Source organism: Pyrus communis, chromosome 16 (assembly GCF_963583255.1).
Source record: "Pyrus communis chromosome 16, drPyrComm1.1, whole genome shotgun sequence".
NCBI lineage: Eukaryota > Viridiplantae > Streptophyta > Magnoliopsida > Rosales > Rosaceae > Pyrus > Pyrus communis.
In genome coordinates this window covers 6,858,684-6,870,569 of record NC_084818.1, presented here as the reverse complement: position 1 = coordinate 6,870,569, position 11,886 = coordinate 6,858,684, and the positions used below count along the sequence as shown (strand labels likewise).

Here is an 11,886-nt window from a genome sequence, read left to right as displayed (position 1 = left end):
ATGGCTACTTTAGAGTGCGAATAACAGCTCCAACCATTTAACAGCGAATGCATACGAGCATTAACAACAATTTAAACGACTGAAACTGTCAAACATTTACTACTTTTACTACTCAATAAATAAATTTGATCAAAGAAAGGGCAACTGTCTAGATATTCTTGTAACGCAAATGCTGGACACATTAATGCCACTGTTACTAATAGTGGAAGTTGCTCCAGGCATCCTTAATCAAGCCAAGCTCAGTTCTTTCTTGTTTCTCTCTTGCTGAAATTTAACCATGGCGTCCTCGCCACCTTTCTTAAGGGTTTTAAACTGGATGTGCATCATCGGTTTGTTTGCCCGTTTGTCACAAGTTTACGTCGTTGCATTTAACCCGAAAGAACTCCAAGTTAAGAGGGCCGACTTCCCGAGCGATTTTGTGTTTGGAGTGTCTACTGCTGCAGCACAAATAGAAGGATCAGCCAAATCAGCAGGAAAAGGACCAAGTGTTTGGGACACGTTTGTTAAGCAATTCCCAGAAAGAATTGTGGACCGGTCGAACATGTTCACTGCCATCGATTCATATAAGCGATACAAGGAAGACGTGAAGCTTCTCAAGGACACTGGAGTTGATTTCTACAGATTTTCGATCGCCTGGACAAGGATTCTGCCCAAGGGAACCTTAAGTGGCGGAATAAACCAAGAGGGTATCGATCACTATAACAGCCTCATCGATGAGTTAATCAAGAATGGCATTACACCCTATGTGACCATATTGCACTTTGATTGGCCACAAGCGTTGGAAGACAAGTACGGAGGCCCCTTGAACCGTTCGTTTGTGAATGATTTGAAGGATTACAGTGAAATTTGTTTCAAAACATTTGGAGACAGGGTTAAAAATTGGATCACGATCAACGAACCATATGTTGTTGCCTTCATGGGGTATGATGTTGGAATTTCTGCACCAGGCAGGTGTTCTGTAGACACAAGCTTTAAATGCACAGCTGGTAATTCAGCCACTGAACCTTACATTGTGAGCCATAACCTTCTCCTCGCGCATGCCACTGTTGTTAAGCTATACCGAAAGAAGTTCCAAGAAAAACAAGGCGGACAAATTGGATTAAGTCTTGTAGGAGTCTATGTCGAGCCTTTTTCAGACTCGGTGGAAGATAGAGCTGCAGCGAAACGAGGTTTGGACTTCAACCTCGGGTGGTTCATGGAGCCATTAGTATACGGACACTATCCGAAGAGTATGAGAGATTTGGTCAAGGAAAGGTTACCCAAGTTTAGCAAGAAGGAAAAGATATTGTTAAAAGGGTCTTTTGATTTTATTGGCATCAACTATTATACATCAAGATATGGTAAAAACGACCCAGCAAGTCCAAAGAAACCAACATGCTACCACAACGATGCTTTAGCTTCACTGACAGAACAAAGAAATGGAGTCCTAATCGGACCTCCGGCTAATGGGAGTACTTTCATCTACATTTATCCGCAAGGTCTGGAGAAATTGTTGGCGTTCATGAAGGAACACTATCGAAGTCCGAAGATCTACATTACAGAAAATGGAATTACCGAGCCAAAGGATGATAAACGCGGACTTGGAGAAGTGCTGAAGGATCAACATAGAATCGAAAATACTCTTCGGCATTTGTACTGGATCAATAAGGCAAGACAGAATGGTGTGAAATTGAAAGGATATTTCTACTGGAGTTTGTTTGATGACTTTGAATGGGGTGATGGCTATACCTCAAGATTCGGGCTTTACTACATCGATTACAAAGACAATCTTAAGCGCATTCCTAAAGACTCCGCTAAGTGGTTCCCTAAATTCTTGAAGGGTGAAGCCTAAAGATACAATACTGCGAACCCCAGTTCCCAGTTCAAGTCTTTTCAATTCTTCTTATCTTTTGCAGTTTGGATTCACTCTTTGTTATGTTTTTGGCTGTTTTCTTCCAATTTACTTTGACAATAAAAACAGCAATTCCATTGGGACTAATTACGAGCTCGTTTGGTAAGTGTTTTTAAACGACTGAAAGCATTTTTAAAGAAAATGTTTTTAGATTTGAACTGCTTTTCCTTGGTTAATTTGTATTTTTACTAAGGATTGATTTCAAAAACATTTTCTCTGAAAGCGCTTTCAGTCGTTTAAAAATATTTGCATCGTTGGAGACCAACACTGTTCTGACTAATGTGTTCCTTGGTCAAAAGAAGGCATAAACATTTGAGATTATTGTTGCTTTAGCAATGGTGTTTTTGTGATGTTTCTTTACTTTAATTAAATAAAATGAATGCTTAATTGGATCATTTAAGCTAGATCGAAGCGTGAATTTACCTGAGGATGTATCCTGACAATTGTTTTAGGGAAATTTTAATAAATGGGCTAAAAATAGGACAATATTTGGAGCAACCCATGGGTTCATCACTCGTGACTGATGACATACCAGAATGTCATGATCACATCTAATCGGACCTCTCTATGACGGTGGATCTTTTTCATGTCTTGTATTCCCTTCCTCGTTGAATAAATAGTAGATGAAGCATTCTCATATCGGCTACATCGATTTTATGTACGTGTTGATGCTTCACCGTCTAACATTCTATGCCATAAAGCATTGTCGGCCTTATTGTCGTCTTATAAAATTTTTCCTTGAGCTTTAGTGGCATATGACGGTCACACAACACGCCGGATGCACTATTCCACTTCATCCATCCAGTTTGTATTCTATGGTTGAGGTCTCCATCCAATTCTACGTTCTTTTGCAAGATAGATCCTAGGTAGCAAAGCGGTCGCTTTTTAGTACTTTCTGGTATCCAATCCTCACCCCTAACTCATTTGAGCATCTGTTTGCACTAAACTTGCACTCCATATACTCTGTCTTTGACCGACTTAGGCGAAGACCTTTAGATTCCAACACTTTTCTCCAAAGGTTAAGCTTCGCATTTACTCATTCCTGAGTTTTATCTATCAACACTATATCGTCTGCGAAAAGCATACACCAAGGAATATCATCTTGAATATGTCCCGTTAACTCATCCATTACTAATGCAAAAAGGTAATGACTTAAAGATGAGCCTTGATGTAACTCTACAGTTATTCGGTTTGTCCTTCATGAGTTCTTACGACAGTCATTGCTCCATCATACATATCCTTTATAGCTTGGATATATGCTACTTGTACTCCTTTCTTCTCTAAAATCCTCCAAATAATGTCTTTTGGGACCCTATCATACGATTTTTCCAAATTTATAAAGACCATGTGCAAATTCTTTTTCATATCATTGCCTCCATGGTTGAGTGCTCTGGCATGAACCCTATTTAGTTGTCCGAGACCCGTGTCTATTGCCTCAGTCTATGCTCAATTACTCTCTCCCAAAGCTTCATTGTATGACTCATTAACTTAATACCCCTAGAGTTCATGCAATTTTGTACGCCGCCCTTATTCTTGTTGATAGGCACCAAAGTGCTCTTTTGCCACTCATTTGACATCTTCTTCATTTTCAAAATCCTATTGAAAAGGTCTGTGAGCCATGTTATACCTATCTATCCCAAGACTTTCCATACTTCGATCGGTATATCATCTGAGCACACTGCTTTTCTATGCTTCATCTTTTTCAAAGCTACAACCACTTCTTCCTAATTCGGTGGTAAAAGGAGTAGTTTCTACACTCTTCTGAGTTACTCAACTCCTAAAAAAAAAGTACTCCTTTCACGTCTTTCATTGAAAAGGTTATGAAAATAACCTCTCCATTTGTCTTTGACCGCGTTCTCTGTAGCAAGAACATTTCCATTCACATCCTTGATGCACCTCACTTGGTTTAGATCCTTTGTCTTCTTTTCCCTTGCTTTAGCTAGTTTATAGATATCCAACTCTTATTCTTTGGTATCTAGTCGCTTATACCTATCGTCAAAAGCCGTTAACTTAGCTTCTCTCACAGCTTTCTTCGCCTCATTCTTCACTATTCTTTACCTTTAACCGTTTTCATAGGTTCTATCTTTGTATAAGGCTTTACAACATTCCTTCTTAGCCTTAACCCTTGTCAGTACCTCCTCCTTCCACCACCAAGATTTTTTTTAGTATGGAGCAAAGCCCTTGGACTCTCCTAATACCCCTTTTGCTACTTTTTGGATACAACTAGCCATGGAATCCCACATTTGGCTAGCTTCCCCCTCTCTATCCTAAATGCATTGGGTAATTACTTTCTCTTCGAAAATGACTTGTTTTTCTCCTTTTAGATTCCACCATCTAGTCCTTGGACACTTCAAAGTCTTGTTCTTTTTTTTTCTCTCTCTTTTGATATGTATATTTATCACCAACAAGCGATGTTGATTAGCCAAGCTCTTTCTCGGTATAACTTTGCAATCCTTACAAGTTATACAATCCCCTTACTTCATTAAGATTTGGTTTTACATAAATTATTCATTCAATTCTTGTGGATAACAACCTTGTTAGAGCCAACTATTGACACACCCCGACCCGGAATATCCACCAGGACTCCTAATCGAGCTGTGCTAGCCGACACCCGGAAGGTGACGAAGCCATAAAGTATAGTAATGTGGAAAATGTGAATAAATTTAAACCTAAAAGTACCTAAAGACAAGAGTGCGCTGTAAGCGGGAATGAACCCATTTCACATGTGACGTCTGAGCATAAGTAAAGTACAGTAGTGTGGGTAAGAATTATACCCTCAGACGTAGCCACCTATACTAAGATTTGCCAAGAATCTTCATCGATACGAACTTTCAGCAACTAAAACCTGGAGGGGTGCAAAAACAAGGGTGAGTGGGCCTGAAAATAAAGTTTTTAATAAAAACCTTTTGAAAACGTTATAACCCTTCGCCGTAAAACCCGTATAATTTCCTAGAAAATAATAATACATACGTATATAGAAATCATGCTTGAGAGTATTGAAAACCAAGTATATGCCATGTCACTATCTCAGCAGTAAATATGTAAGCTAGGTGATATAAATCAATGTAAAAGTGATATGCCAGCCGGAGTCACCTAATGTGACCTGTACGGCTGAACCTATTGCTCATCAATCCAGCCGGAGTCACCTAATGTGACCTGTACTGCTCTAAACTTGCACACGAATCAAAACCACCTAATGTGATCTGTACGATAAGCTAGGTGTAAATAAACAATTATACTAGCATCCTTTGTATAACGAGCATGTTTCCAATACATTAAAAAAACTCTCTAACTAGACTATAAGATAAAGTGAGTCTTTCATTATTTTCCTTTGGAAAAATATAAGTTGTGGAAAAAGAATAGTGGAATCGGCGTCCAAGCTGATGCAATCAGTCTTGCTATTCGTACGAATCCTACCACTATTTACCAATACATGTATCCGTTTGCTTTCTTATTTTACAAATGTGAGAAAAGAAAAGAAAACACAATGTAATAATTCAACTGATCAATAATGCAGAGTCTTTGCTTTTCGTACAAAGCACACGCATACTCATAAATTAAAATTACAGCGACGAGCAAAGTGGGGTAAACGAGAGTGATCTGACATCCAATTTTTGTGATATAGAGCATATACTTAAATTAAAAAAGTAGCCAATTTGAGGATTTTGGTTTTCTGACCAATTAGGAGTTCATTGCAGCGGTAATTATCCGTTCAGTGCTTAGGGATTGCCTATGTAGACTTTTAAAACACTGTTTACATGTTTTTGAACGAATTATTATCTTAACGATCAAATGATTTTTGTATTAAATACATATATTGACATGAATTATATTTGATCGTCGGAATTTTTATCATTTATTTTTTTATCTAACCTGAATTTTTCATGGAATGATCAAAATTATTGACGATGAGCAACTTAGAGACCAATTCTATAGATTTTAAATCTCGGGGACCAAAGTGATGAGTTATTAACTTTTATTTGAAGATCACTCCTACAAAAAATATTCAAATTTGAGATCGTTTCATCACCCAAACCCATCTAATAGATACACGGTTCATCATGAATATATTATTTAGTATCTGCACTATCAATTTGCTTTATACATTTGAATGATTAAATGATTTCTGATTGAAATGATTTTTTGTAAGGGTGATCTTCAAATGAACATTAATGACTCGTTTGGATGTGCTTTTAAAATGACTGAAAGCGCTTTTACAAAAATTACTTTTGGGTTCCAAAAGCACTTGAAATGCTTTCTGTAAGAAGCATCAGTTATGTGCTTCTTCCAGGAAGCACTTTAAGTGCTTTTCTAGGATTTACTTACATTTTTACTAAATATTGGTTCTAGAAACATTTTCACCAAAAACGCTTTCGGTCATTTTAAAAGCACATCCAAATGAGTTCCAAGAAATTAAACAATTCTGATTATGAAATTTACACAGTCAAGATACGTTATTCGCAGCAAGAGAATGAGCTCTTCCCAGACGGCATTATCCAATAAAATGTATAATGTGTAGCCAAAACTGAACCTACTAAAACTTATCAATCATTTTTGTGGCCTAAGTTTTAGCAAATTCTATAAATAGGTCCATTATTGCAGGTAAGATGCACTAAACTTCCGTTGCTTGAACAATATACTCAAAAACCCTCGGTGTACATGGAAACCTCCAAGCCAAGTATTTGTTTGAAGCTCCTTATCGACACAACGCGTCAACGAGTTCTCTATGCTGAAGCTGGCAAAGACTTTGTGGACTTTCTCCTCACAATTCTGTCTTTGCCGATTGGCACTGTCATCCGGCTTCTCTCCAAAGATGGCATGGTTGGCTCGTTAGGCAAACTTTACGGCAGTGTCGAAAGCCTAAGCAGCATATACATGCAACCTCACTTTAACAAGGAATCCCTCCTGAAACCTAACGCAACATCAACGATTGGTGTTGGTGCCGATGTCCTTCATATGCTGACGATAGACGACTCCTCTGCTGAAAAGTCATTCTATTATTGTGGTTGTCGTAGTCGCCACCAAACCTATCCAACCCTTGTAATGGACAACCCTAAAGCCACCGTTGTAACGGACAACCCTAAAGCCATTTGTCCATACTGCAGTTCAAGCATAAATACCAAGGCGACTTTTGTCCATGGATCCGCTGCTGAAGGAGAAACGGCCGACGAGGGAGGATATGTGAAAGGTGTTGTGACGTATATGATTATGGATGACCTGGAAGTGAGGCCCATGTCTAGCATTTCAAGCATAACCATGCTAAACAGGTTCAACGTCAAGGATGTCGGTGCCCTTGAAGAGAAAGTGGTCCATCTTACCATGGAAGAGGTCTGAAAAGTACCTAATCACATCCGTTTTTTTTTTTCTTTGTTCTCTCAATTTTGTGAGTCCATATTTTGTAGTCGACCTAATGTGTGATCTGAACCTTGTACGTAGGGTGTCAAATTGCTGAGGGTATCGTTGCTGTCAAACTTGGTTCTGACCACCGTATTCCTTGATAAGAATGAAGCGTGCACTTCAACTGAAAGTATTGTGGAATGAACAATCTGAATTTTCTACGAGGTGTTTGTTTCTGAATGATATTTTATTTTGTATGTCTGGTGATAAAATGTGATGAGTCGATATTATATTATATATTTTACCCTATTCTTATTATTAATTTAATGGTTATTTTGCGAGAATTTTGATATTTTGATTTATATTCTTAATGTAGGACTTTCGACTTGCTCTGGAGCAAAACATGATGAAACAGACAAATTTTAGAGTGATTCAAATTGGAGGATGTTCATGTGTTTGCTAACTTCTTGGTGTCAAAATGTGATGACCTACGTAGATTTGGCTTTCAAACTTTTTTAGATGTTATGTAATTTAGGACTTTTGTCTGAAGGTCCCTGTCTAGATCTATTGTACTTGGGGTTGATTTGGACTCTGTTTTGCTGTGTTGTTTTGGAAGTGATATATACTCAATGCCCAGGAAGATTAATGTAATTTGATAACGGTCTCGTTTTGGATTTCAGTCCTTTATTTTAAATTATCTTTTTATATAAATTATGTTCTCTTATTTTATAATCATATAGTTATGTAGCTACACAAGGCCTTTTAAGTTCTGGACCATGATTCACCATACAATTGCCACTAAAATATTTAAATATATTAACTTGGAAAAAAAATGCGGGGTTGTTAAATACATGGTGATAAACCTATGTCTATAGGTTCAAGTGTAGCTTTGTTCAACAGGCTTAATGTTACGGACGTCAGTGTCCTTGAAGAGAAAGTAGCAGGGACGAGGTATGTATATAATACCTACGGACATGTCACTCGATATGTGTTGTCCACGTATTAGATTTGAAAATTCGTCATATGTGAGAGATACTATAGACATCATCGGTACAAAATATAGTAACATAAGATGGATGTTCTGGACTGGGAGTTGGTGCAGACAGCAGATCTATATACACTCCAAGTTTGTAAACTAGTTAATTTGACACAATATGCCATTTCATGTCTTCAAGGTTGATGATAATATATATTATGTTTAGGGTGTGAAATTGCTTAAGGAATATCACCAATGTGTTCCTCGGAGGGAAGATAACATGCATTCAAAGGCACTTCTCACCAATTTGTCGGTTTAATTGAACAAAGGTTCTTTTACTTAATTTTAAGTCACTAATCTTAGCCCACACATGGTTACTAAGGATATTGTGCATTGTTGGGTTTGTTTTGACGCAAAACTTAATACATATGAATGCATGCTTTATTCGAATTCAAGCTCAGATAGCCTAACACGAAATGGTCATATTTGAACAAGACTTGTTTTATAATTAACTTTATACTATTCACACTCAACTTTGATTAAAACTTAATAGTGACCACTGTTATAAAAATTCTTGATGCTAGGTGGCTGGTCACTGCCCCGATTATTTTTTAAGCGTTTGAAAATTAAGAAAATGTATCTAGACTCGCTCAGGTGTCCGTTTCGGTCGCGACTCTCACTTAAATAGAAAATAAAAAACTTTCATTTTACATTTTAAGTTTTCAATAAAATGTAGGAGACTTATTGGGATGAGGATCCTATCCGGATCCTCACACCCTAATCGTTTATCGTACATCATGCGGTCAGTTTTCGTTATGTGCTATTTCTGTTTAATTTTAAATAAAAAAAATTCAAAATAATTTCTGGTTACACGATGTATAATGAACGGCTAGGATGTGAGAATCCTAGGATCCCTAAAATTTGCATCCGGATGAGATCTAAATCCGACTTATTGAATACTTGGATGAACACTCATTATAATTTATATGCTTGTTCCCCATGTTTCTAATACTTTATAATTTATGTTATTTTATTTTGCAATTTATGTAACTTAATACAATTATGTGTGTGTTTTTAAGTATAAATAAGCAATTATTTATATAAAAAAATAAATAAATTTACTTAAATCCGCCTAGATCCCGTCTAGCCACCTAAGCACTAAGTCTAATCCGCAACTTGACTAATGTCAAATCCCAGACTCGGCTCTGCCGTAGCACAATATTGTCCGCTTTGGGCCCCGGCCACTCCCTCACGGTTTTGTTTCTAGGAACTCACACGAGAACTTCCCAATGGGTTTCTAGGATTGCTCTCGCCTAAACTCGCTTAACTTTGGAGTTCCGATGGAATCCAAAGCTAGTGAGTTCCAAAAATACCTCGTGCTATAAGGAGGGGAGTATGTACATATAAGGCACATCACCCCCTCTCCGTTGGTCGATGTGGGATCTCACAATCCACCCCTCTTGGGGGCTCAACGTCCTCGTCAGCACACTTACACCACATGGTAGAGTGGCTCTGATACCATTCTGTCACATCCCAGACTCGGCTCTGCCGTAGCATGATATTGTTTGTTTTTGGCTCTGGCCACGCCTTCACGGTTTTGTTTCTAGGAACTCACAGGCAAACTTCCCAGTGGGTCACTCATCTTAGGATTGCTCTCGCCCGAACTTACTTAACTTTGGAGTTTTGATGGAATCCGAAGCCAGTGAGTTCCCAAAAGGTCTTGTGCTATAGGGAGGAGAATATGTACATATAAGGCACATCACCCCCTCTCCGTTGGTTGATGTGGGATCTCACAACTAATGCCTAACGCCTTTTAGAACCTTGATAGTAACAATTTTGTCTTACTTGAAACCTTTTCTAACTACAAGTTTCAGCTAGACCGTAAGGTAAAGTGAGTCTTCCACTGTGTCCTTCGGAAAAAGAAAAGTGGTCGAAACATGTCCAAGCTGATGCAATCAATCTTGCTTTTCGTACAAATTTCATTATTAAAGGCTAGGTTGATATTTAATTTGCTTCGAAAAAAATTATTTTTGCTCTGAAAGACAGTAACAGGAAAAGTGTTTGGTAAAATATAATTATATGAGGGCTTTTGGCAAAAAAAAAAAAAAAGACACTGTTATGGATAAACTTTTATATAAAATAACTACAAAAAAAATATTTTTGCTCTGAAAGACGAAGGTAACAGAAAAAATGTTTGGTAAAATATAATTATATAAGGGCTTTTGGCAAAAAAAAAAAAAAAAAAGTGTTACAGATAAACTTTTATATAAAATAACTACAACAATATAAAATATAAAAAAAGATAATAATAATATTTTATTCACTATACCAATATGTTGCTGCTAAAGTTTCTCCCGTTCTGTGCATATCATGTGCATGTATTGTACATATTATGTGCATGTGGTGTGCATATAGTGTATATGGTGCATATTTACATCTTTGATACTCTTTGCATTAACGTAGTTTACTACATTTTCCTTTGATTCAAAGGCAAGACCTGCAGATATAAAAAAAAAAAAAAAAACGAACGAGTTCGTGAAACAATTTCCTTTGATTCAGTTGGGTTCTTTCGTACCCATTCAAACTGCAATTTTCAAATCCTTGAAATATTTGAACCCAATCAAATTTGATACCAAATTCAAATTAATAAATTTTCGATTCTTCATAGGGTCATTTATCTGATTGCGTTATTTTTCTGATTTCAAAGAGAGAGCTATGAGCTATAGGTTTTTGGGTTGAGCTCAGATATATGAGCATAACATGTGCATGACATATGCATGTCATGTACATACAATGTATGAGTGAGCTTAATACAAAGAGAGCAAACGAGTACGCGAAACAATTTCTCCCATATCCTTCTCTCTTCCTTCTTTCCACTCTAATTTCTCTCATTTCCCTCAAATTTATCTCTTCTCCAAAAGTCAACTGATCTTTAATACGTTTTTTCATTTAATTGTAGCAAAAGCAAAACCCTATTTTAGTGCTTGTAAATTTGGATCGAGAGAGGCAGCAAAGGGAGGGAGAAGACAGAAGAAATAAAAACTCACATATAAATAAGAGAAATGATAAAAAATAAAAATAAAAAATAAAAAAGGAAGGATTTTGGTTTCCTCCAAGAAACACCAAACCAATCACTTTAACTTCAGAAACCGATCAATCAAAAAGCAAAATTAAGCAAACCTAGTTCACAAAAACTACAAATGAAAATGTAAAAATTGAAGAAGATGGGTGGGTTAGAGAAAGAGAGAGAGAGAGAGAGAGAGAGAGAGAGAGAGAGAGAGAGAGAGAGAGAGAGAGAGAGAGAAAGAGAGAGCTCTTGGTGATGTAGAGAGAGGCGAGAGAAAGAGAGAAAGAAAGAAAGAAGGCTTGGATGAAAAAGATGGGCGGGTGAGAGAGAGCTCTTGGATAAAGAAGATGGGTGGGTTAGGGTTCTTTGAACTGGAATTGGGCAAGAGAGATTTTCTCTCTCTACAAAATGAGAAATAAGGGTCGAAATTTCAGGATAACCATTTATATGGGAGCGCAATATGCTCATTTAAATGTGTAGGAAAAATCCTTTTTTTATTTGATTGTTGTGCATGGTGTGTGCATGGTGTGTGCATATTCAAAATGTCCTATTTCTTTCCCAAGATTAAGAAATTATCCTATTTCTAGGTATTTTCCTATGATAAATGATAACAAC

At 37.1% G+C, this 11,886-nt stretch overlaps 2 protein-coding genes across 2 annotated transcripts; both read left to right on the top strand.

Annotated features, from left to right (window-relative positions):
- Positions 1-277: 277 nt before the first annotated feature.
- LOC137719646 (beta-glucosidase 24-like) lies at positions 278-1,831 on the top strand. The gene has a single exon (XM_068458680.1). The coding sequence runs from the start codon at positions 278-280 to the stop codon at positions 1,829-1,831; it is 1,554 nt and encodes a 517-aa protein (XP_068314781.1).
- Positions 1,832-6,536: 4,705 nt separating this feature from the next.
- On the top strand, positions 6,537-7,860 carry LOC137721266 (uncharacterized). Its single transcript, XM_068460368.1, has 2 exons — positions 6,537-7,219; positions 7,328-7,860. The coding sequence occupies exons 1-2, from the start codon at positions 6,551-6,553 to the stop codon at positions 7,430-7,432; spliced, it is 774 nt and encodes a 257-aa protein (XP_068316469.1). The 5' UTR covers positions 6,537-6,550; the 3' UTR covers positions 7,433-7,860.
- The last annotated feature ends 4,026 nt before the right edge of the window (positions 7,861-11,886 follow it).